Source organism: Scyliorhinus canicula, chromosome 1 (genome assembly GCF_902713615.1).
Source record: "Scyliorhinus canicula chromosome 1, sScyCan1.1, whole genome shotgun sequence".
Classification (NCBI taxonomy): Eukaryota; Metazoa; Chordata; class Chondrichthyes; order Carcharhiniformes; family Scyliorhinidae; genus Scyliorhinus; species Scyliorhinus canicula.
The window spans coordinates 244,657,639-244,682,414 of NC_052146.1; the positions used below are offsets into that span (position 1 = coordinate 244,657,639).

General features: G+C 42.7%; 1 protein-coding gene across 49 annotated transcripts in view; it reads left to right on the forward strand.

Annotated features, from left to right (window-relative positions):
* The window catches only part of nrxn1a (neurexin 1a), a 2,342,145-nt gene that overhangs the window by 2,087,769 nt on the left and 229,600 nt on the right, over positions 1–24,776 (forward strand). For all 49 annotated transcript variants that reach the window (XM_038810283.1, XM_038810313.1, XM_038810330.1 and 46 more), the window contains one exon: positions 16,078–16,249. In XM_038810283.1, coding sequence (XP_038666211.1) covers positions 16,078–16,249 — 172 coding nt within the window. The remainder of the gene's footprint in view (positions 1–16,077; positions 16,250–24,776) is intronic.

The following is a 24,776-nucleotide window of genomic DNA, read 5'->3' on the forward strand; positions in this document are numbered from 1 at the left end:
CCGCCCCCTTCTGGTGTGGAAGTCCTTCCTCCAAAAGCCACTGGCCATTCGTAGGGAGCAGTGGCAGTGAAAACTGGCAGGCTGCACACTTGCCAAGTTAAGCCTCATTCGTGGCAGGAATGGCCTTTGGGTGGCTATTGATTGGTCACTGAAGATCATCAATTGGCCCCCAGGTGAGCGGGCCTTCCGACACTTCCCCTGCCACTAGTAAATTTCTGCATGAGTGAGGACTAGCAGGTAGGCATTGGGAACGCCGACAATGGCATGGAGGTCAATTCTATGGCCAAACACTCCCGGGGAGGTAATAATATCCGGCCTAAAGCCTCTATTTCTACTGTTGAGGATCCTGTATGCATTATTAACCATTTCCTCTGCCTACTGTGCCACCTTTGAGACCATTTTTGTTCACTAAGTGCATGAGCACTGATGGACTCATGCGTGCTCATCACAGCTGCAATTTCTACCCAGGCCTTCTTAGCTGTGACAGGCGAATCCCATTAGGCAGCAAATTATGTGACTGTTCTTTCTTCTCTGGATCTTCCCAAATAACACCTGCAGGTCCTGATCTGAGAGTTGCAGGGCTGCTGACCCTATTTTTTTGTCCCTTCTTTCGCTCCTTCCCTGTCTGCTTATTCTGTCCGTTCTCTTTGCTTCCCTCTTAAAATGTTGCCAGGCTATATTCCAGCTCTCTTTGCAAAGAAGACTGGATTTGTTATGGAGCACCTCAGATCAAAGCAGTTCTTTGTCATGAGGCATGGATGCAGATAATTGAGTTTTACCATCCAGGTGGCTATGAGTGCGAATAGCAGCCTTTTGCTCAAAACATTTAGTTCTGTTTCTTTTTGATAGCTGATTTACATATCAAATAGTTGGATTCCAAGAACAGCTAGAGAATGTCTGACAGGCATCAATGAGATTTGCATGCAATTGACATTTCAAAGACACAACGGAATTTCTGATATAATTATTTTTCAATGCAAGTAATGACTTACCCCTGGGAATCAGGAGCTCCCCCACTGCCCTCATTCTCCACCTCAGATGATAAATAATACCCAATCCAATTTGTACATCGCCTTAATTCTTCCGCATCAATGAAATAATTGTATTATTGAGTTTAATCTCTGGATGCAGATGATGTTAGTTGCCCTGAGAAGATGCTGTTGTGTTTTCTTGAAAAGCTGCAGGCAGTTCTTCAGGCACTGCTGCTCTCACAATGATGAGGAATTCCATGATGTTAACACAGCTTCTAATGATGAAGAAATAATAATTTGGGCTAAATTCTCTGCCTTGCCACGCCGCAAATGTGAACTGCGATCAGGCGGATAATCAGGCGCACGGCCAAAATTGAGGTCTGTGCCCAGCACCGATTCGGGTTCCATGCTCCGGTCCCTCACGCGTGGCAATAACAAGGTTGGCGCCCTGCGCCCGTGGCAGCATGCAAAACTGAGATTTGAATGCATTTAAATGTGATTAGTGGGTTGGACACTGTATGCTCCACCCTTCCACAATTCCCCGCTCCTCTCAGGCGGAGGTCTCGGGGTATGTCATAGAATTTACAGTGCAGAAGGAGGCCATTCAGCCCATCGAGTCTGTACCGGCTCTTGGAAAGAGCACCCTACCCAAGATCAACACCTCCACCCTATCCCCATAACCCAGTAACCCCACCCAATACTAAGGGCCATTTTGGACACTAAGGGCAATTTAGCATGGCCAATCCACCTAACCTGCACATCTTTGGACTGTGGGAGGAAACCGGAGCACCCGAAGGAAACCCACGCACACACGGGGAGGATGTGCAGACTCCGCACAGACAGTGACCCAAGCCGGAATCGAACCTGGGATCCTGGAACTGTGAAGCATTTGTGCTATCCACAATGCTACCGTGCTGCCCACTGCAAGTAGTACTACAAGTATTTACAAACGTGGACTGCTCACCACAGCTCTGAAGGGCGAGCGGAAGGCTAAAAACACACTGAGAAACCATTGAAAACTGTCAGACTGGCAGAGGATGGCTGCTCGGGCCAATGGCGGTAGCGGGTAGTGGCTTGGTGCCAAATCCGTAGACTTGGAGTGACCTCCTCGGGATCGGGGCTGGCTCAGACCACCATTGCTGCAGTCTGTCTTTTAAAAACGTCTCTTTGGTGCTACTTACAGGCTCCTGGCTTCTCACACTGCTGAGTGCTGCCTGTATCCTGAATTGCTCCAGAAATAGCACCCCCAACCGAAATGTGAACAGCAAGAAATTGAGCCCAGTGTCAACACTGAGGGCACGATCGAATGGCCTTCTGGCGCCCGATTCAGTGACGTGATGAGGCAGTTAACTTTCGCAAGAGACCTCTCGCGAGATTTGCAATGTCAAGAATGCCGTGAGACATCGCGATCTGGTTCTCAGGATGTGATCCAGATTAAGACATTTAAATATGCCTACACTGGATTCTTCCAAAACCCAGGAACTAGCGGCCTTGCCTGGGAGACCCTGCCATGGTACCATTTTAGCACTGGCCCACACAAATGGTGGATTTGACATAACGGCACCTGTGGGGTCTTCCAGACCATTGGAGGCCCTGGGTGATCGGCCTCTGGGCAGGGTGGTACCCTGGCACTCACGCTAGCACTCGGACACCTTGGTATTGCCAGCCTGGCACCATGACACTGCCATCTAGGCACCTTGGCACTACCACCCTAGCACTGCCAGCTTACCCAGGTGGCACTTACAGGATGGCAGGGGCACTACCAGCATGTCATGCAGGATGTGCAAGGTGCCAGGTTGCCCATGCAGGTCAGACACGCAGATGCCCTGCCCTTATGAGGTGGGGTGAGGGGGACTTGAGGACTTCCTGAGAGGTAGGTTGGTGAAGTGGAGGGGTTCCCGATGCCATGGTGGAGGAATGGGGGTCAAAAGATTGGGGCTGCATTGAAAAATGTTCCCCCGATCCACGAGTCAGCTTTCTGCACGGACGAACTGAGCACGATAGTGCAGGAAATAATGTATTTGCAGCCTTGGCAGGCCGTTCCCAACCGAGGCCAAAAAAAAAGTCAGAGTCCATTGTGTAAGTGGGGTCATTTTTGGCACTGCAGGTGCTGGGAAACACCCTGCTATCTGATCCAAAAACAGGTTACACCCTTGTGTTTAACTCAGGTTGGTATGTGAAAGGAGGGAAATATGGAAGGCTTTACTGTATTTCAGGAACTTTGCTAAATTTACCCTAATGCTTTTGAAGTTTTAACTTTTTAAAAATAAAACATTGATTTAAACTGAATTACTTTGTGGGACAGTTGCAAGTAGGAAAACAATAAAATTGTTGCAGTCACACTTTGCAAGACTGCAGGCAAAACTATCTCTTTAAAAGAGGAAAAGTGAAGCAATTCTCACAACACAATTGCTATAATCCTGTGATTGGTACAAAGTTGACACATAATTACCTAACTTGAGGTGTATCTTTATTTCCCTGTAGTTTCAGCTACTGTCTTAATATATTTATTCAATCCCCCTTGTTTGAAAAGAAGGTAGCGAGATGTAGATTTCTAAGACATAGAGTACACTGCAAAAAGAATTACATTTTTCACACAGCAATCACAATGCTGAGTGGATAATCAGATCCAACAAAATGCTCTTCCTCTGTGTTTTGCTACCTGGTGCCTTCAATGGCTGGTATATTATCAAATGGTTGTTTGGGTAAATGTGTCAAGTTAATATTTCATCATGGAAAGAGCTATTGAAGTAATGAAATGCCACTTGCAGAAGTGAAACAGTAGCATTCAACAAATTCTATCGCCTTAAACAAAAACAGAAATTGGCTGTTCAGGGAACATATGTAGGGAGAAAAACAGAGTTTTGTTTTAGGTCTTGACCTTTCATCAGAACTGCTTTTGATCATTTAACTTTTTAATCATTTGACCTTTAACTGTCTGTAATGAAATGTGTTCAGAGAATGGGACATAAGTAAACTGAATGGAACCTACAAAATAGAGGACCAAGTTATGCAATTATAAATTAGGATTTATCTTTCAATTCTATCAGCCATGCTTTAAAATCATAATTGTGGGTAGTTCAATGCCTGTTTATACCAATACACACAGATTACTTATATGGTCCCTAATTGACCCTATACTTTCCCTAGTTATTCTCTTGCTCTTTGTATTTTTTTTGCAAAACCTTTGGGTTTTCCTTTATTCCACCCAACAAAACTTTTTCATGCACTGCATTAGCTTTCCTAATTTCCTTTTTAAGTTCTCCTTGCACTTTTAATACTCTGCCGTCTTGAGCCCTCAGTTGCTTTTTTAAAATTCCTGACCTTAATGCTCCCTGACATCCAGGGTTCTTTGGTCTTGGTCCCACTCTTTGTCTTTATGGAGCCATATTTGTCCTGTAGTCCCGTTATCTCCTCCCTGAAGTCCTCCCACTGTTCTGACATTTATGTTAAGTTTGTCATTATTTCAGTTAAGATTCTAACAGCATTTATTAAAATGATTTGACATTTCCTTTGAGTTGGAAGAGATCATTCTAGAAAGAGCACAACGCTCATGCAGAACAGTTTCCATTGAGTGTGAAGGAATACAACTTGTTTTATTGTCATCATGAACAGCATTACATCAATTCACTACGAATTAGAAACTCCATCTTGCAAACTGATTTATTTGTTCAGTGTGGATCATAACTGGTTGTTGCTGATCAGCAATAACAATACCTCAGGGAATATCTTATATCTTCGCACTCAAACTGATGCATCATCACATTTTCCTTCCCTCGAAACAAATATACGTTTCAGCTAGTATAGATAGATGATTCATTCCTTTATTTAATACACCTCAAGTGGTCAGATTTTAATTGGTGTAGGAAAGCAGAGGAACCTTGAGGCTCATAAGTAGGTCATTAAAGGTGGCAGAGCAAGTAATTTATGCCATAAAAAAGAAAAACAGGATTTTTGGTTAGTATCTGAAGGCATGGAATACAAAATCATTGAGGTAATGTTAATGTGTCCAACACATTAATTAGCCACAGTTGAAATATTGTTTCGTTTGAGGCATCCCATTGTGAGAAATAAAGGACATGATTTAACTCGCAAAAAAAAGTCCCATTTTGGCCAGCAGCACCAAGAATGAGCCCACTATCTGACGGGACTGTGCCATTTTTCTGGCCTCAGTCGGGAATGCTCCACCAAGGTGGCACTGCCAGAGTGCCCTGGTGGCACTGCCAAGGTACCAGGCTGGCAGTCCCAAGGTTCCCAGGTGCTAGTGGGAGTGTCAGGGTATCACCCTGCCCAGAGTCCGACCATCCGGGGGCCTCCAATGGCCCGGATGACCCTCCCCGGTGATGTTACACCTGGTCCACCTTTATGTGCACTAGTACTAAATGGCACCATGGCAAGGTTACCCAGGCGAGGCTGCTAGTTCCCGGGCCTCGGGAGAATCTGGCATAGACATATTTAACTGACTTTTATGGCTCATTTAAATATGTTGATTTAGATCTTGCCCAGCGAGGGTGAGCTGCAGATCATGATGTCTTGCAAGGTTTTGTTAGATCTTGTAAGGCGTTCCGAGCATCGTAAATTTTGTAAGAGACCTCTTGCGAGATTTAACAGCCTCGTTACGTCACTGAGTCGGGCACGACGAGGTCATTAGAACGCATACAAAAGCTATTGAAATAGTTCAGTGTAATTTTGCAATGATGTATTTAGGCATGAGGGAATACAGAGATATTTGGGAAGTTGAAGCTTTTTCATTAGAGCTGAGAACGTTGAGGTGACATGATGACAGCCTTCATAATTCCTTGCAGCTGTGTTAAGGTAAATAATGATGTATTATTTTGATGGATGGTTACTCATGAAGGCGCACTTTCTCAACCTTGCCCTTCGCCTGAGGTGTGGTGATCCTCAAATTAAATCACCACCAGTCAGCTCCCTCCCTCAAAGGGGAGAGCAGCCTAAGGTCATCTGGGACGATGGCAACTTTACCTCCTTTTAAAATGATGGATTATTTTCACTAGTTGGTGACAGCAGAACTAGAAGGCACAAATTTAAATTAAACACAAAAGAATTAAAACATTGATTATTCTGAATGGAGAGCATGGTTGAAGCAAGGAATTAATAAACGTACTGACACAGAGTCCACAAATTATTTCCAAAGGGATTCAGACAGTTCGGCAAAGAAGAATATTGAGAGAAAATAAAAACAGAAAATGTCAGAAAAACTCTGCCGGACTAGCAGCATCTGTGGAGAGAAAATAACGTTTTGAGTCCATGCGATTCATCTTCGGAAATCTTAATAATCCTTCTCTTCCAAAGAAGAATCTTATTGGACATAAAATGTTAACTCTATGTTTCCCTCCCTACTGATTCTGCCATGTCTGCTGAACTTTTACAGCATTTTCAGATTATTTCAGATTTCCAGCATCCGCAACATTCTGCTTTTAAGAATATTGAGAGGTATGTGAAGTGCAGAATGGGATTAGATTTGATGTCTGGTGGAGAAAAACACAGGGTCAGGCTTACTGAACTGAATAGTCTGTTCCTGTGCTGTCATCTTATGTAATTCTGTTTCATGCACATCTATTATTCATAATTCTGCAATTTACCATACCGACATTTGAATAGAGAATTTCATTAATTCATGAAATTAATGATCATCTATACTTTGCTGTATATGGAAACTTAATTTTTTTAAGCAAGCCTTTCTGGAACCTAGCAATTGGATCCCTAAACACTTGGATTAATAATCCTCTTTTATATTTGGCCCCAAGCAGCATGCCCACTCTTGGCCCATTAATTGGACATTTAAGTAGTTTATCCTGCCACTGCCGATATTTTGCCCATGGCAGGGGTAGGCTTTAGCTGCACAGGCAGGTGTCAGGCAAGCTGTAGGGGACCCCCATTGTGGATCCCCTGAACCCATTGGAAGAGCCTCCCCAAATGTCATTCCCTCCCCCTTTAATCGTTCCCCAAACCTCTTGAACTCAGCCCCCACTTAGCTAAATTCCCTTGCTGAGACCCCTGACCTCATACTTGCCTGGGCTCCTCAGTGTGGTGGGACTGCCTATAGTCCCAGCAATAGCCACCTCTCCCGTTGGTGCTGCTAACACTGCAGAGCTGCCTGCCATCAGATTGGCTGGCAGCTCCCTAAAGGGGGACTTGCTGCCGAAAAATGAGTGCAAGTCTCACATTAACACAATTCATGAGGCTTCCCAGTATTAAATTGTTTTAGGTCAGCCATCGGAATCGTGCTGGCTCCCCATCCCTGACATTTTAATCAGTGGTGCAAAGGGCTGGCGGCACATAAAAATCCAGCCTCTAACTCCTGGCAGTTAGAAACCCACATCTGAAACAGGCAGGAGCTACATGAATATATTCAAGTTGCATCATAACAATGCCAGTACCATTTTCTGGTCTTACTGTCTAACGCCGCTCCTTGTTTTTGCCCACCAACCGTTCAAGTTCTAGAATAATCTTTTCAAATGTTATTTGAGGGGATCTTCAGCTGCTCACAAGTAAAGCTTGATAAAGCTATTGGAGACATTTTACTTGCAGGAGCCAGTGGGTGTTTTGACTTCAAAAGATTTGAAAGTGATTATTGTTGCTATTGTAAGTTCTGAACTTCTAAGAAACTAATGGTATTGAGGTTGTTTCTCGATGGGATTCTTCCAGGAAACTGAATCTGTGAGGAGGAAGGCAATGAAGGGTTTCAGGTCGAGTCTTTTAGTGGCTTCAAGGACTTTCTGCAGTGTAACATCATGATCGCCTTTGTGCAATTATGTCATTTTACTGATGACTCAGCATTCTGAATGTGTTCTGCTTGTTCATAGTTTTAGCAAATATGTTTGTATCAAAGTAATTCTAAAGTTTATTTTGTATTAATTCTTCAGATATGGGCATCGCTGACAGCTACCTCCTATTCTTAGCGGATGGTGGGTGGTCTTGAGGTTCAGGGAGGGAATTTCAGAGACTGGGCTCTGAAGATATGAAGGCCAATGGTGGGCAATTAAAATCTGGGATGCTCAAGACGTCAGCATTTGGGGATGTGCAGATATCTTGGAGGGCTGTGGGGCTAGAGAATGTCACAGAGATGGGGATGAGCAAGGTCATGGTGGGATTTATAAACAAGGGTGAGAATTATAAAATTAAGGTGTTGCTTAACCAGGAGCCACTGTAGGTCAGTGAGCACAGGGGTAGTAGGTAAATTGCGCTTGATATGAATAAGAGAAAGTTTGAATGTCCTCAAGTTTATGAAGGACAGAATGAGTGAGGTCGGCCGTAGTGCATTGAAATGGTGAAGTCTAAAGGTGACAAAGGCATGGATAAAAGTTTCAACAAAAATGAGAATTCAGGATGTCCAAATTACTGAATAGCACGTCTTTCGGGACTTGTGGAAGGAAACTGGAGCACCTGGAGGAAACCCACACAGACACGGGAGAACGTGCAGGCTACGCACAGACCTGTGACCCAAGCAGGGAATTAAACCTGGGACCCTGGCGCTGTGAAGCAACAGTGCGAACCACTGTGCGACCGTATCGTACCAGGTAGTTTAATTGTGCATGTCCCTGGACCACCACATTTGTGCACTGTCCCCTTCAATTCAGTGTATTATATACTTTGACACCTGGATACTTATAGCCAGTAACTATTTCAGCATCTATATCGCAAATCTTCACAGGAACAATATAATTTACTGGCTTTTTTCTAAAAACTACAACTAATTATTCTGTCTTGCTTCGTTTAAATTGCATTTCTTTTCCAATTAAGGGCAATTTACCGTGGTCAATCCATCTACCCTGCACATCTTTTGCGTTATGGAGGTGAGACCCACGCAGACACAGTGAGAATGTGCAAACTCCACATGGACAGTGACCCGGGGCCGGGATTGAACCCGGGTCCTTGGAGCGGTGAAGCAGCAGTGCTAACCACTGCACCACCGTGCCATCCAAAATTACACATATTGAGAGACATGGAGCCAATATGGATTGGGGGAAGAGATGGTGAGGAAGTGAAACTTAGGGCACAATTTACCATCTGGACCTGCCAGAATCGAGAAGGGATACACCCTGTAGATCACGGGAAAGGCCTGTACTGGGATTTCTGATGGTTGTTACAACTTGCATGATCTAATGAGCTCTTGCAAGGCGCCGTGATCTGGATCTTGCTCACAATGGGTGGGACCCAGACACGTATAACTAAAAGTGCTTAAACGCTCACTAAGCTATGCTGCCGCTAGATATTACCAGAACAAGATATTTATCAGTCTAGCTGAGGAGGCTGTTTAGCAATGGTCCCCACAAATGGGGACCAGGCAAAATGGCATTTGGGGGTCTCCCTGGCAATTAGAGAGTCCTGGGTGGTCAGTCTCTGGCCAGGTTGGCAACCAGGCACTGCTGGTGCCACCTGCATATCTTGGCACTCCTGGTCTGGGCCCTGGCAGTGCCACCTGGGCACCTTGGCAGTGCCATCCAGGTTCCAGGCTGGAAGCGTCAAGGTGCTAAGCTGGCATTTTGCCCATGCCAGGGATCGAGCCTGGGGGTTCCCTGCCGGTACATGGTGCAGGGGAGCTCGAGAGCCTTCCAAAAGGTGAGTTGGGGCATTCGGCAGTGATATCAAGGGGTCGAGAAATCAGGGTGCCATTCAAAAACGGTGTCTCAATCTCTTCCTGCACTGAGAAACTCCACCGAAGTTCCTCAGCGCAGGAAATTACGCCAAAGTGCGGCCTCGGGGGTCATTCCCGGGAATGAAACAGAGCTCCTGATTTTGGCGCCAAAACGGATTCTCTGCCCCGTCGCCGAACGCGCGAATTCGACATCGGGGAGCGGAGAGTCCATCCCAATGACTCCATTCAATGCCCGATTGCTGAGGATACACTTTTCCCACCACCTGCACCTTCTATCCAGATGCCGACACCTCCTTTGTCCAGCTGACTCACATATGAGTGTCTAGTGATTCACTGCAGTCGTTATGACTGTTTCCCCACTCTGTGTGAACCTCCCTTCAGCTGTTCAGCAACAGTCAGCACATGAAACCCGTGTTCCCAAAATCAAGATAAGAAAGAAGAAATGGAATTAGGAGATAGTTCACATTGTCAAATGCCAGAGGTGTTGAGCAGTTCGATGATGAGTTCCTGAAATATTTTCACTTGTAATTTGACCAGGGCTGTTCCAATGCATTGGTCTTCTGGTTGGGACCTGGGTTGGAAATATTGAAGTTTGATAGAGCTGGGCAAAGCACCGGAATGTATTGACAGATTCAAGAACTTAAGGGAGGAGAAGGAAGTCGCAGAGTGGGCTTTAGTTGGAAAGAACAATTTGATGGAAGGGATCGTATCCAGGAACATGGAACTATTAATCATGTCCATTAATATTTAGAAGAGATGTTGCGCGGTCACAGGTTGAGTCAGTATGAAATCGAGTGGGCAGAAGGTAAAACTTGTGTGGAGATTAGTGAGAGGCCTAAGAGAAGATGAGAGAAACGGCACTGTGATAGCAATCAGGAGAGAGTGAGTGCAAATTAGAGAGAAAATGTTGGTGAGGTCACTGTAGAGGCAGTGACACTGATGCTCTTAATACTAAAGATTACTGCCTGCAGTGCTGAGGACCCGGGTTCGAATCCCAGCCCTGGGTCACTGTCCGTATGGAGTTTGCACGTTCTCCTTGTGTCTGCGTGGGTTTCACCCCCACAATCCAAAGATGTGGAGGATAGGTGGATTGGCCACGCTAAATTGCCCCTTAATTGGAAAAAATAATTGGGTACTCTAAATATTAAATATCCTTGTACTTGGTAATGGAGAGTATGGAGTAAGATATTTGAGGAGGCACTTAGATATGGAGAAAAGGTGCCTCTGTTTGGTCTACCGCTTCCCACATATCAAAGCATGTTAACAATGAGCCTGAGAGACACCTGGCAAGAAGAGTAAGTGATGCATAGACTGCACCTGCCAAAACAAAAATTCCAGGTGCTACATTCTGGTAAGTTATGACCTCAAGCATGTCTTAAATGCCGACAGGAACCTTGAGCTCATTTCTAAATAGTCAGATCCTTATCCTGCCAGGATCTCACATTCCCTGAAATGTGTGACATGTACCTCCTGATATGGAAGATCTTGGCACTGCCTATGAGTGATCACCCACAAGTAGCCCTCCCCTCAAGTGTGGAGAAAGCCACAAAGATGTTGACGAGCTTGAGAATTGTGAGGAATAGTGTATTTGCACAGAATCATCAATGAATGTACTCATAAGTCTTCCATACAAAGCAGACTGCGTCTAACAGCTTGACAATGTGTGTATTTTTGTGGATTCGAGAATGACTAAATTAAGTTATGATAAACCCATGACCTGAAATGTTGAATTGTCAAATCATTGACTCCAGCCCCCTACCCATCCATTTACTCTGAGTAAAAATTATGTAAAAGTTTGCAATTTTGTTTGCCTCTGAGCTGAGATTGAAGCCTCGAAAACTAAATATTTCTCCTTGCACAACGTAGAAATCAATCATTCATTTTATCACCAATTATTGATGATCATAATTTATTGAGTCAACTATATTATTTATTATCTCTGAGCTTCCATTCCATCAGACTCCGTTTGCAAATTAACCCACTGGGCAAAACATGGGCTGGATTCTCCATCGGCGGGATCCTCCGCTTCGCCGGCAGCCCACCGCCGGCAGTGGATTTCCCGACAGCATGGGGGTGTCCACAATGGGAAACCCCATTGGCCGACTGGTGGGACGGAGGATCCCGCTGCGGGTTAGGGGGTGCCGCACCGGAAAACGGGTGCGGCGGGCTGGAGAATCCCACCCCATACTTTTCAGCCTGGAAAATCGTGGTTGAACGTTCCCTAGCAAACAGCCCAATCCTATAAGTAGCTCCCGATATTTCTTAAATATTCTATACACCATGGCACTTTGAGCGAGATCGGCAACTGTTCACGGTGGCGAGATCTTCCTGTCCCGCAGATGACACACCTCTCCCTGTCGCCGCAGGAAGGCCAGGAAACATGCCACAGGAAGGCCAGATTCTGGGCGTGATTCTCTGGCCTCCCCTCTCTGGTGTGTTTTTCGGTGGCAGGAGGCAGCCTGCTGTTTGTGGGCAGCAAGATCTTCTGGTCCCACTGCTGTTCCCATTGAATCCACCCACTGTTGCCGGGAAACCCATGCTGGGGGTGTGCCGTTGGAGAGACTGGAAGATCCTGCCAATGTGAACAGTGTAAGAACTCGCCCATAAACCTCACTGAATATTAGTTAACATTACTATGAATTAAAAGTTACATTCTTCATCAGGTTTCTGGCAACATTTGTATACCTACTTATCTAGTCAGTTGTACCTTGGACTCCTGTAACTTTGGTGTTTAATCTCTTATGATGTCATTCAGACATGGCATGTACTTCTCCATTTTGTATTTGGTTAAATTGTATAGTTTTTTTAAGGCACATCTAATCTCGCTCTCATTTGTTTAGTGTTCAAGCACTAACTATATCTAGACTGTGCATTTGGTTTTTCCTGGTTCATAACTTGAAACTTCATGTATAATGATAATTTTTGCTGTAAATTGTGTGTGCTTTCTTAAAGGCTAGAAAATCTTTCCTGTCTTTACAACAGTCCACAGCATAGCCTCATTTTTTTTCACATTCTCCTCCTTTTAGGCTTTGAAAACATGAATACTCCAGATTTCTCTTTGTCTTTTTTTTAGCTACTGTTTGATTGTACTTGATAGTTTCCTGGTATGATCTTCTATTGTTTTTGCTTCGCTGCTTACCTATATTGTTTTGTCTGAACTTACTCCTTGCTTCTTCAGTGGGCCTTCTGTAAAATAATTGATTGGGATTCTTGAACCAGAATGTTGTGAATTGAAGCCCACATCAGGCTGGCATTTGCCTGAGTGAGGACGTGTTGTACAGTTGGAGATGCCACCTTTTGGATGTGCTGCTAAATTGAGGCCTCATCTGTCTGTTCAAGCAGATGTAAAAATTCCCTTGCACTGTTCAAAGGGAAGTCTCCAGGTATCCTCTCCAATATTCTTCCCTCAACAGCATCAAAAACATATTTTTGGGGGGATTCATTCATTTAATGATTGTGGAGCATTGCTGTGAGCAATTTGGCTGCTCCACCTGCCTGTTAAAAAGAACTGAGCACACCTTGAAAGTCCATTGACTGAAGCAATGCATGATATTTTGATGTAAAAAGAGTTATATAAATGCAAGACCTTTTTCTTTCACTCTTTTCTTTGTTGCCAATGAATGGATACAGGTTACAGGCTTCACAGTGATTTTTTAATGCAGTTATATTATGACTGAAGATTCCTTTTCTGTACACCTGAAAATTTGTGCCTTTCATGGTTGAAATTAATTTTAGCACTTCACAAACCTATTAATTATTCCAGCTAGTGCCAGAACCCCCTTCCAGAATAAACGTATGCAATCTATGAAGTCAAGATGCAGAATTTCAGAATGCACTTACTTAAGAGTGAAGTGCCGCATTCATGTTCACAAGATAATTATGAAAGGAACAAAGTGCTGTCAGAGATGATGATCGTTTGCTGGTGACTTTCGGATGCATTATTGTTGGGGATTATTAATGTAGTTGCTTAATTGGAGTGCTTGGCCCTGAAATTCTGCAGCGACTGTTCAGCTCGAACTTAATCAGGAGATTGTCAGAATCACCAGAGAGCAGTGTAGGTAGCAATTTTCTGTTCTGTTGTTCCTTTACTGGTCAAGGCAGAAATCCAGAGGAACTGAAAAAATGGGCTAGATTTCACAGAGTGGATTGGGGTTGTTAGCGGGGGGTGCGGAGAGGTATATGGGGGGTATACGGTGTGTATTCTCACCACCCTCCCCATTGCAAGAGTCGTCCAGCAGCCGACACACCTGAAAGAAGCTCAACCCACAGCCATAACGTGCTGTTGATGGGTTAAATGAGAGGAGAGTGGAAGGAAGTTGTGCCCTTGGTCTGATTGACCCACAGCTCTAGTAGTATCAGCAGCACCAGAACGTAGCACTGGGCACTGTCAAAACTGAAAGGGGCCCACGTTTGAAGAGGGAATGTGCAGAGGTGAGTTGGGGGTATTGGATGGGGAAGAATTGCAGGGAGCCCATGGAGGGAAGTTGGTGTGGATGTGGGTTTTGGGGACCAGACACGGAGCAACAAAGAGGAGGCATCATCATAGGGTGGGCAGCCCCAATGCAGGACATCCCCTGAAGGACATACCCTCTTCCTTCCCATCTTTAATGCAGTTTCCTTTTTAAAAAAATGGCCTGCCCACTCCCACCTGCCTGTCCATGCCAATCGTTTCATCATGTGGGCAGTTTATTATTGCAATCAATTGGCTTGGCAATAAGCTCAATTGATTATTAATGATTTACTTAAAATGGTGCTTAGGCTGCCAATTTCATATCAGTTAACCTACCATATTAAAGAGGACAGTCTGAAGGTGGGCCGGAAGGTGGTGGCTTGCCACTATTCCTATTTTATGTGCCACTCCCACCACCACCAAAAATATGAATGGCAAAGTGGCAAAAATGCAGCCCAATATTTCAGGAAATTGATTCTCCCTGGTTAGGTCCTTGCCTATTTTGGCAGCTTTGGTAAATGGGGGTTGTTGTTCGTTTGAACCCTGCTTAATTTAAAGGTTAAAACGTGTACATGCAATTCTTAAGGGGCATGTCACATTTTGACTGGCATATGTCTGATAGGTGGTTGCCCCGCATATATATTATGAAATTAATGGAATTTCACCAGAGTGAATATCACTTATTTAGCTGACAAAGATGCCATTGTGTTGTGGGGGAGGAGACGAGAATTACCTTGACCCTTTTAATATTTTGTCGAGGCTTTAAACCATTTACAAAAACTGTGTAGGTCTACCAAAAAGACAGTGAATAGGCCAGGGAATTACTTTATGTGATGTGTATTGTAAAACAATGCCAACGTTCTGCTATTGATACCAAATTGTGTGCAAATCTTCCTCTTGAAGTGGTTTACTCAGCACAATTTCCAACTCTGCAGCAATTTAATTTGGGAGATATCCTCAGTATTATCTCATGTCCCTAAAGATTCAATACAAAGCTATTATGCACTAATACATTTCTCATTGTATCAGTATCTATGGCAGGCGGTTTCACTTTCAAACTTGCAAGCAGCTACACAGATTCTTCTTTGTGTGTGGAAACCAGTACTGACGGACAAGAGCCAGAGGAATACTTATTTTTCATTAATTATCAGGGGTTGACTTAACATTTGTTTTGATTTCTGTTCTCATAGTCTGAGGGAGGTGTCAGCATGAAAGACTCCTGCAATGAAGGCTGAAGTTCCTGTTACTCTGCCCTAACAATGTGCCTCAACCCCAACCTCGGAAAAGCATCAATATTTTTCACTGCCCCCGCTTGCCACACTGTGCCGTCTCAGGTCCTGAAATTATGCTGCGGGGATTTTAATAGTAAATGCTTAACATGCTCATTTGAAATTACTTTCTCCATCAACGTGGGAAGAATATTAACATGAAGTAATTTAATGTTAATACAAATGGCGGTTCATTTATTTGAAACCCTTTCATTCCTTCACAAATAAATCAGGAAGAGGCATTTCAGAGGATCCAGACAATGGAAATTTGCACATATCTGAGTTAGATCCTGTGAGATTGGCTATTTGTTTCTAATTAGTCCCTAGGATGGGGTAATTTTGACATCTGCCTAACAAACATATTTTTTGTTAAAGCTTTCAAAGCTATTTCATCACATTATAATTGAGATTTCTTTCCTTCAATTCTTTCTGCTTTCCTGCCCTCCCAAGGTATACACAATGCCAATCAGGTCAGCAAAAGGGAATAATCGTTTAACAACCTGATGCAGCGCGGAGCTGCTTTGTAGCAGTGGTGTAATCTGCACTCACTGTCCACCAATAAGACATTGCGGTGTCAGGTCGGAGAACAGTGTCATACATTTGTGGACCCTTTGATGTTTTTTTTCACGCAGTTGTGTTTATATCAGATTTTGTGATTGCAGGTATTGCAAATGCCACACAATTACAAACGTTTCATATTAACATGGGAAAATGTGTACCACATGAGGTGTTCAGTGTGGGTGACCATCTCTATTCATTTCTTTGCAGGAACAAGGAAAAATTCGGGTTATTTTTAATGTTGGAACAGATGACATCACCATTGAAGAATCAAGTGGTATTGTAAATGATGGAAAGTACCATATAGTACGGTTTACACGGAGCGGTGGCAATGCCACTCTACAGGTGGACAACTGGCCAGTCATTGAACGTTATCCATCAGGTATGTGCTCATAGGCAGTACAAAAATATATTTACATAAATATTACATACATTTATGTGTCATCTAAGTTGTATCTGAAATTTGTGGCAAAATAATATTCTGGGCTTATGTGGTTGCCCACTGATCCTAACAATTAACTAGATATCTCTGAGATATTCTGGACAGCTCAGTTGGTGAACAGGAAAGGCATAAATGGGGGGGGGGGGGGGGGGGGGGGGGGAAACTGTATTAGGCACAGTTATACAATGTTGATCGGCACATAAAATACATTTCCTGTAATGTGTTAAAATCCAAGTTGTCAGTGAACTGGCTCACATACGGATGTAAATATATTAAATATCAATGCCTCAATATTAAATCAATATTTAAACACTGGAAGGGCTTTGACTAAAGCTATGTGAAGAATGGAAAGGCAAATTTAGAGCGGCTAAATACTTCATTCTTGTGAAAAGGCATATCTCATATTGTGTGAAGGGTTATATATGAACAGGCTAGGCACTTCATTTTGTTTAGTAGAAGCAAAAGGTCTATCTATAATGAATTTCCCACCATCCTTCATATTGCCTAAAAATATATATGGCCCCTGAAGGTGAAACTTCTACAAAGACCAAAGGGCAGTTCAAAAATCAGAAATATAAAAACATTTAAGATGTGAAATATTGATGCAGAATGGTAGAAGGGTTAATGGGGACGCATTGTTGATTACATTTGGTAAAATAGTTTCTGAAATATTTGATCACAGGAAGTATCTGCTGTCAATGCGTGTTATCCACAAAGTGAACTGTGTCTTGGGAGGAAATTTTAGTCTTGGGTGATGCCGCAAAATGGGCGAAAGCAGGTCAGCCGCCTATTAAATGCAGCACCAGACATTCAGTACATTACAGCCAATGGAATTAAATATCGGGCTCTGCACATAATTGGTGGCCATTCCAATACTGCCCAGTTTGTGCCATTGTTCGAGATGAATTTTTACTCCTTATTCTTTTGAAGTAGTCCCTAGCTAAATGCGATGCTAGTGATATAATTTATGCACATTTAGCTTCGGGAACTCGTCCAAATTAAAGTTTTATTCCGAGGTTTCTGAATTTGGACAGTTTCTGGTTTATGTATTTTGTTTCTTATGTTGGTTTATTTGTAATCCACTTAATGCATTCAGGTTTGTACAAAGAAGATTAGTAAAAATATAAAAGCAACATAATGCTTTCCTGGCCTTTTGAATGTGAATGTGTAATATCTAAGTGGACATTAAAAGGAGTGACCGAGTGACGGCATATTGATATTATACCTTCCTGAAAAATTTCAGATAGGCAGTCTGGCGTAGAAGCTTGTAAGTGCTTGGTACAGTAAGTTGCAACGAATAATGAATACATTGGTCTTTTAAAGGAGTACTAGCAAGTCATGAATAAAATATTATTTACAAAGCATTGCTCTCCATTCAAAACCCACTTTTCAGCAGCAATGTAAACTGCTGTTTAGCCCAGGCATTGAAGTAAATGGAGGAAACTGCAAGATTGGCAATACTTTCCCCACAATTCCATCTTGTTCAGGATCGAAGTGCGAGAGCTCCTGAGTGTCACTTTGAAGCTGGTAAAATACAAATTGAAGTTCACAAAAAAGAGTGATTGAAAGAGGTGGCGTATTCCTAACCTTTGTCTGATCAGATTTAAAGCATTGGGAACTTGTTTTTATGACAAATGTTTTTTTAAAGACTTTTCAAGCCGTTGCCATGTGTGTTTTGACTAAGGTTTAATCTTTGAACATAGAACATAGAATATACAGTGCAGAAGGAGGCCATTCGGCCCATCGAGTCTGCACCGACCCACTTAAGCCCTCACTTTCACCCTATCCCCGTAACCCAATAACCCCACCTAACCTTTTTTGGTCACTAAGGGCAATTTATCATGGCCAATCCACCTAACCTGCATGTCTTTGGACTGTAGAGACACTGATCTAGAGACAGGAAAATGTGCAGTGATGGAGAACTGTAGTTCTGCTTCAGCATGAGAATTATGAATATTGATAGATGACTTGTGCCAGAACGAGTTAAAAAACATCATGTGTTTCTCCAAACATGGACAGAGAGCTTTATATTTGTACTGAAATTAATACTTGTACATATTTGAATAAAAAATTATAGTAAGAGCTGAACCGAATTTGTTAACCTGAGTTTGATTAAAAACATATTGGCAACTTCGATAATGAGCATTTAAGAACTCACAATAAGGACAAAACTATTGCATTGCATGAATACAACTGTATTTTCAGGGAGCATCTGGAATAGTCCTCAGGTGCAATCAATTTAGAAACCATTCTTCTCCAACTCGTCTGATAGCTGAGTTAGGAAATACACTGAGCACTGCTGATTTGAGATATATTCACTGCTAAGGTTGCAAATTCTGATAGTAGCTGAGCTAGCCAATTTCAGCTGAAGTGCTCTTCGGGGACCCTGAACCAGATCATTATACAGTGGCGTCTGGTGGAAAAGGTGCACATATGTGGATACTGGATGAAATGACACCTGAGCTGTGTCCGTACTGTGCTGTGGGACAGGTTTCCAGGATCCAGTGTCTGCTTTTACATTTAAAGTGTGCCCATTGGAGTGCCAGAAGTCCACCTGACACAAAAAGGAGTCAAAAATTTTAAATTCTCATTTTCAAAATGGAACTGGATATTTACTTGAAAAAGAAATATTTGAGGAAAAACAGTTTCAATGAGCTTGCACAAGCCTGATGGACAAAGTGATCTCCTTCCGCCCTGTATTATGATTCTCATGAAATGGGCACTACATTAGTGCATCTTGCTGTATAAATGTAACCAGTCCAATTTGAAATGTGATAACAGTCAGTCCAGTCTATTGCCAATTCTGGCCCAGAAATGCAGCTAACAAGAAAAAGATCAAAGTCACATAATCAGGTATATACGAATGTAAACTAAGAGATAAATTTCATTCAGTGAATTCAATGAATCAAATTATCTAAAGCTGTTGAAGGTACCATTCCCTGGCACGTTTTACAAATTTTTGGCATGAACATTCATTTTATGAAAGGGAAGGAGCCTACTGCACATAAATCAATCTGCATTTTTTGCCCAAGGTATCAGAATGAATTAATTGCTCTGACATGTGCAATATATAGCTAAATTCACCTCAGGAAAAAAGAGATGCATCACAGAAAAGTTACAGGTGCTCCGTTTTGCTGAATAACTGCTTTAGATTTGTTCTGTGAACTTCGCTAAATAAAAGAAATTGAAGTCCTGAGAAAACAATTGAAAATCCGTCCCATTCAACTAATAATTGGTACAAGTTTAGAGATTGTTAGGAAAGGTATGTTTTAATATGACTCAAATCAAAGGCTTTATGAAAGGCTTTTGAAGACACTCCTTCAATACAGCAATAACCATATGCTATAGACACTATCTGCGATCTTGCAGATGGTATGTTTCCTGAGCTTATATCCAAGTTGCTTGATTAGCTGTTCTCGCAATAATGAAACCAAATAGACCTGGAATAGTCAATCTGTTGAATTTGTTGGATGTACCTTTTCATAAATGTATTCTTTAATGGGATGTTTGGGTCACGGGCAAGACCAGAATTTGTTGCCTAGCTCTCATTGCCCTTGAACTGAGTGGCTTGCTGCACCACTCATGGAGCAGTTAAGGCTCAACCACATTGTTGTGGATCTCGAATCATGTCAGGCCAGATCAGGTAAAGATGGTAGATTTCCTTCCCTAAGGGACATCGGTGAACCAGATGAATTCTGACCTGTAAATCTATTGACATGGGACGCGTGACGACTGAATTCTGAGAACATTGTTGAGAGGCTTGTGCAAAGGAAACATAGGGTGGAATTTACCAGCTGTTCATGCTGGCACGATATTCCTGTCCCCGCGTTGGGTTTCCCGGCGGCAAGGGGTGCATTCATCGGGAAATCCCGTTGATGATGGCAGGGCCAGAAAACCCCGCAGACGGGCAGCCTCTGCTGCGGAAAAACCAGTGACGGGTTGCTAGGTAAATCCTGCGCGCAAGCACGGGTCCCAAACACAACTTGCCGACATCCGAAAAAAGATGTTATATTAAGTTTTGCGCAGTGAATAACATTGCATCAATTAATTGCTTTCAAGTTACTATCAATAATTTCAGATGTAAGCTGTAATTATGAATGTTGTTACTTCTTGGCACCAAAATAACGTATGATATTTTTCATGGTTGTGGAAGGAAATAACAGCAATGTCACGGACAGGCATGAAAAGTAATTTATATTCTACTGATGAGGCTCAGTAGACAACTGGTGAAATCATAAGTCAGTCATGGACAAATTCAGTTTACGTCTACTTAGAAAACAATTCATGGTTTCAGTTTATTATTTAACTAATGAAAAGACAAGTTATTATGAGGACAGATATTTCCTTGATATAATTGGAATGAGATTAAAATGGCGACACAAATTCAACCAATAAATTAACTCACGCATAACTGAGAAAATTCTAAACAGAACAATAGCGACAAGTCCAGCATTGCATTTTAGTTATGTCCCATGAGCTAGTTTAAATTTGTACCTCTGTGACTAATTGCAACTTTACATATTAAAAACCATAACTAATTATACTGATTGCAGCACAATCTTATCCATAATAAAAATGCACTCACTGTTCCAGTTCAGTTCTTAGTGTCAAAAAGATTATATTTCAATATGTTGCCACGGAGCTAGTTTACATTTTCACTCCATGGCTAATAAGCATATATGAGAAATGAAGCTAAGCATAGCTATCCAGTGCAGCCAAGCTTCTGTTTATTAGAAGAGAGCATTATATGTGGATTTGTGGATTTATGCTTGCCTGCAGACTCTTGGGGGCTGGAAGATTAAATCGTGTCATGCACATTTATCAGATGAAACCTTCCACAGAAAATGATCTGTATGCTCATTCAATGCCATATTAGTTTGAGTGCACTCCAGTCATGTAGGGTGACCACCAGTAACAAGAATCTGGTCCCCAATTTGCAGATACTATTTCAGACCCCTTCCCAAAATTGATTGGCACCCGAATACCATACATGCTACATTTGGTTCTCTTAGACGCAGAGCAACGTAAGTTGAAACACTTTTGCTTACTTCAATGCGGAGTCAGTTGGAATAGGAGTGCTTCTTTTGCTTCCAAAATAACACTGCAGTCCACTATAGTGCTGTTCCTTCTTGATAACTCCAGCACTAGAATCACCTTTGTTCCTGACCAGGCAAACTTCATCTTCTGCCTCACAGGAACACTGCCCCATGAAACATGACTGGCTTCACCAGCCCTCTGGTCATGTCCAGACGGTGAAGGAGGGTCAATTTCATATGATCCTCTTGTCATCATTTTCAATTCCTCCATTCCTGTTTGTCGCTAGTTTTGAGCCAAAGGTTGATTGCAAAGAAATATCTGGGCCCTAGTCTCATCTAGACCACCACTGGAGGTGTTTTAAATGAAATCCAGAACTCCCCCACTGGAGATTGAGATTTTTGGTCAATGGGGATATTAGAGCTATTTGGAATATCATCCTCCAATAAATTTAGATACATGGAAATAAAATATTTTCAAGTTTGCAGGTCAAGGGTGGGGTGCAACGAGGAAAAGTTAGACTTCCTAAAATTGGAAATGCTTCAGTGATTTTTCATTGAATCATAGAGTCCCGATAGCGCAGAAGGAGGCTATTCGGCCCAGAGAGTCTGCACCAACCCTCTGAAAGAGCACCTCAACTATGCCCACTCCCGATCCCTGCAGCCCCACCCAACCTGGACTGTTGGAGGAAGCGAGAGCACCCAGAGGAAATTCACGCAGACACGGGGAGAATGTGCAAGCTCCACACAAGACTGGAATTGAACCCTGGTCCCTGGCGCTGTAGGCAGCAGTGTTAACCTCTGTTCCACTGTGCCGCCCTCATGTTGTAGCAAACTGAACAAGTCTGAGGAATCCATACAAGCTAGTAGCAAGCTGTGATGTTTTAATAAAACAAATTATTGTCACAAAACAATATTGTTTTCGATTGGTTTGCTTTGAATGACTGATATGTTTTGTCAGGACGAGAATATGTAGACCTCTTTTCTGAAAGATGCGCTTGTAGAAATAATGGTCATGTGATACAATAATGACAGATGACAATAGCCAGAAGCAAGATATAGTGCACATGAAAAGAAAATTATTCCTTTCTCATCAATACAATGATAATGCAGTTTGTAGGAACCAGTGGTCAATTTGTGCACAGTTTGAAATTATCTTCCTTTTGGGGCTACTGGAATAATAATCACGCACAGGCCATTTCAACAGTTCATGCAAATCAACTTGTTTTGTCAGGATACGATGAGTTGCTTTGTAGTTCAGTGATCGCAGTGAATAGTCAATCCGCTTGTCTCCTAAATTGCTGAAATCCAGACTTCTCAGTTCTTGGAGCTTGCATCATGTTCCAAAGATTAGTAAATATTAAAGGGAATAGACTTCTAACCATGGTAAATGGATAAAATTGTACCGTTACCTGTGTTATGACGCCCTGGGCTAGTGCACAGCAAATTCCACTTGACCCGGACTCACAACACAATTGAATTAACCAATAATTCTCAGAAAAGTACCTGAAGTAATTGGCCCTTGGCTGCCCAATAATTACAGTTACCAGGTTTGTAAAAGTAAACCCAATTACGTTTTATTAATAATGAACTGTAATGAAATATGCAGCAAATACACCTGGTTAAGTATTATCTAATTTCTAGTCCCCCCCTATAACTCCCCCCCCCCACCCCACCCTCTAAACACCCACACGCAAGACAGAGGGGAAGAAAGGGGTAAAAAATTATGAGTGAAAAGAAAAGGATTCTTTGTTTCAGATGGTGGTTTTTAGCATCTTATCCCTCTTCAAACTTTGCTTTCAGTTCGAGGTTTAACTGTAGATTCATTTGGGTCTCTGTAGTTCAGAAATACAGCACTCGCATCCTTTCTGGAGAGGGAGAGAGTGCTGGAATTTGCTTGCAGACTGTACTGGTTTACCTGTAGATTCATTCATTCATGTTCTCTGCAGCTTTAGGAATACAGCACTCACAATCTTTCTGGAGGGGAAGAGAAAAACAGGTTCTTGTCTTTCTGTGTCTCGGACTCAACTGCTCCATCAGGTCTCTGAGAACTGGGATAGGATTCAATCATCACCTATTACCGGGCAGAGTACGGCCCTTTGGTCAATTCATTGGCCAATCAAACCGTGTCTCACCCCATCTTTCTCCATGCTGCCTAAAAGTCTAAATCTCTAGTTCAAATTGCAGAAACTATTAGAGAATTCACTCTTGTAACTTCTGAATTCCTTATTCTCTCTTGAGTGAAAGATACATGTCCATTAATCATCCATGGAGCAAAATAAGAACGGGAAAATAAATGAAAGGGTAAATAAGTGAATAAACAGGAAGGATCCTGACATACCTCCCTCCCTGAAATAATGAAACACAAGAGCATGGACATTTCATTATGAGGTATGCAAGACATAAGTCACAAACACATATCCAGCCAATCCGTGTCTATTACATAAGTTCCCTTCCCAGTCTCTACATTGGTAACTAGTCAGCCCTTAAATGTCACAAAGCATCCAAAATCACATATTCTTTCCGGGAATGTGTACAATTTTAACGTTGAACTGTTGTAATAATAAAGTCTAATGGAAGAACTTTGCATTCCAGGTTTGAAACTTCTCTATATCCGCAAGAGGATTATGGTCTGTATAAACTAAGCTTTGTTTACTGTCATGTCAGACACACGCTTCAACGTGCTGAAGGACGAGTAGCACTGCCCCTACCCCCATGTCACTGGCATCTGTGGCCAATTTAAATGGTCTTAAAAGTCCGGGTGGCCAGCTCTGGATTGTTTATCAAGATGGCCCTCAACTTAAAAAAAAAGTCCTTCTCTAGTAAGAGAGTTTGAGTAGCATCTGTGTCCCTTACAGGATAGATAAGTCCTCTGGATCTGTCGCAGATACCCAAGGTTACTATGGGGAGGGAGGGAGGAGACAGCTGCGCTGTTGCCGATGATCTTTGTGTCCTCACTCTCCACTGGAGTAGTACCCGATGATTGGAGGGTGGCAAATGTTGTTCCCCTGTTCAAGAAAGGGAATAGGGAAATCCCTGGGAATTACTGACCCATCAGTCTTACGTCTGTGGTGAGCAAAATATTGGAAAGGATTCTGGGAGATAGGATTGATGATGATTTAGAAAAACATAGTTTGATTAAAGATAGTCAGCATGGCTTTGTGAGGGGCAGGTCGTGCCTCACAAGCCTGATTGAATTCTTTGAGGATGTGACGAGACACATTGATGAAGGTTGGGCAGTGGATATGGTGTATATGGATTTCAGTAAGGCATTTGATAAAGTCTGGGGGCAGGGGATACAGGGAAATTTGGCTGTCTAGATACAGAATTTGCTGGCCAAAATAAGACAGCGAGTGGTGGTGGATGGAAAATATTCCGCCTGGAGGTCGGTGACCAGTGGTGTCCCGCAAGGATCTGTTCTGGGACCTCTGCTC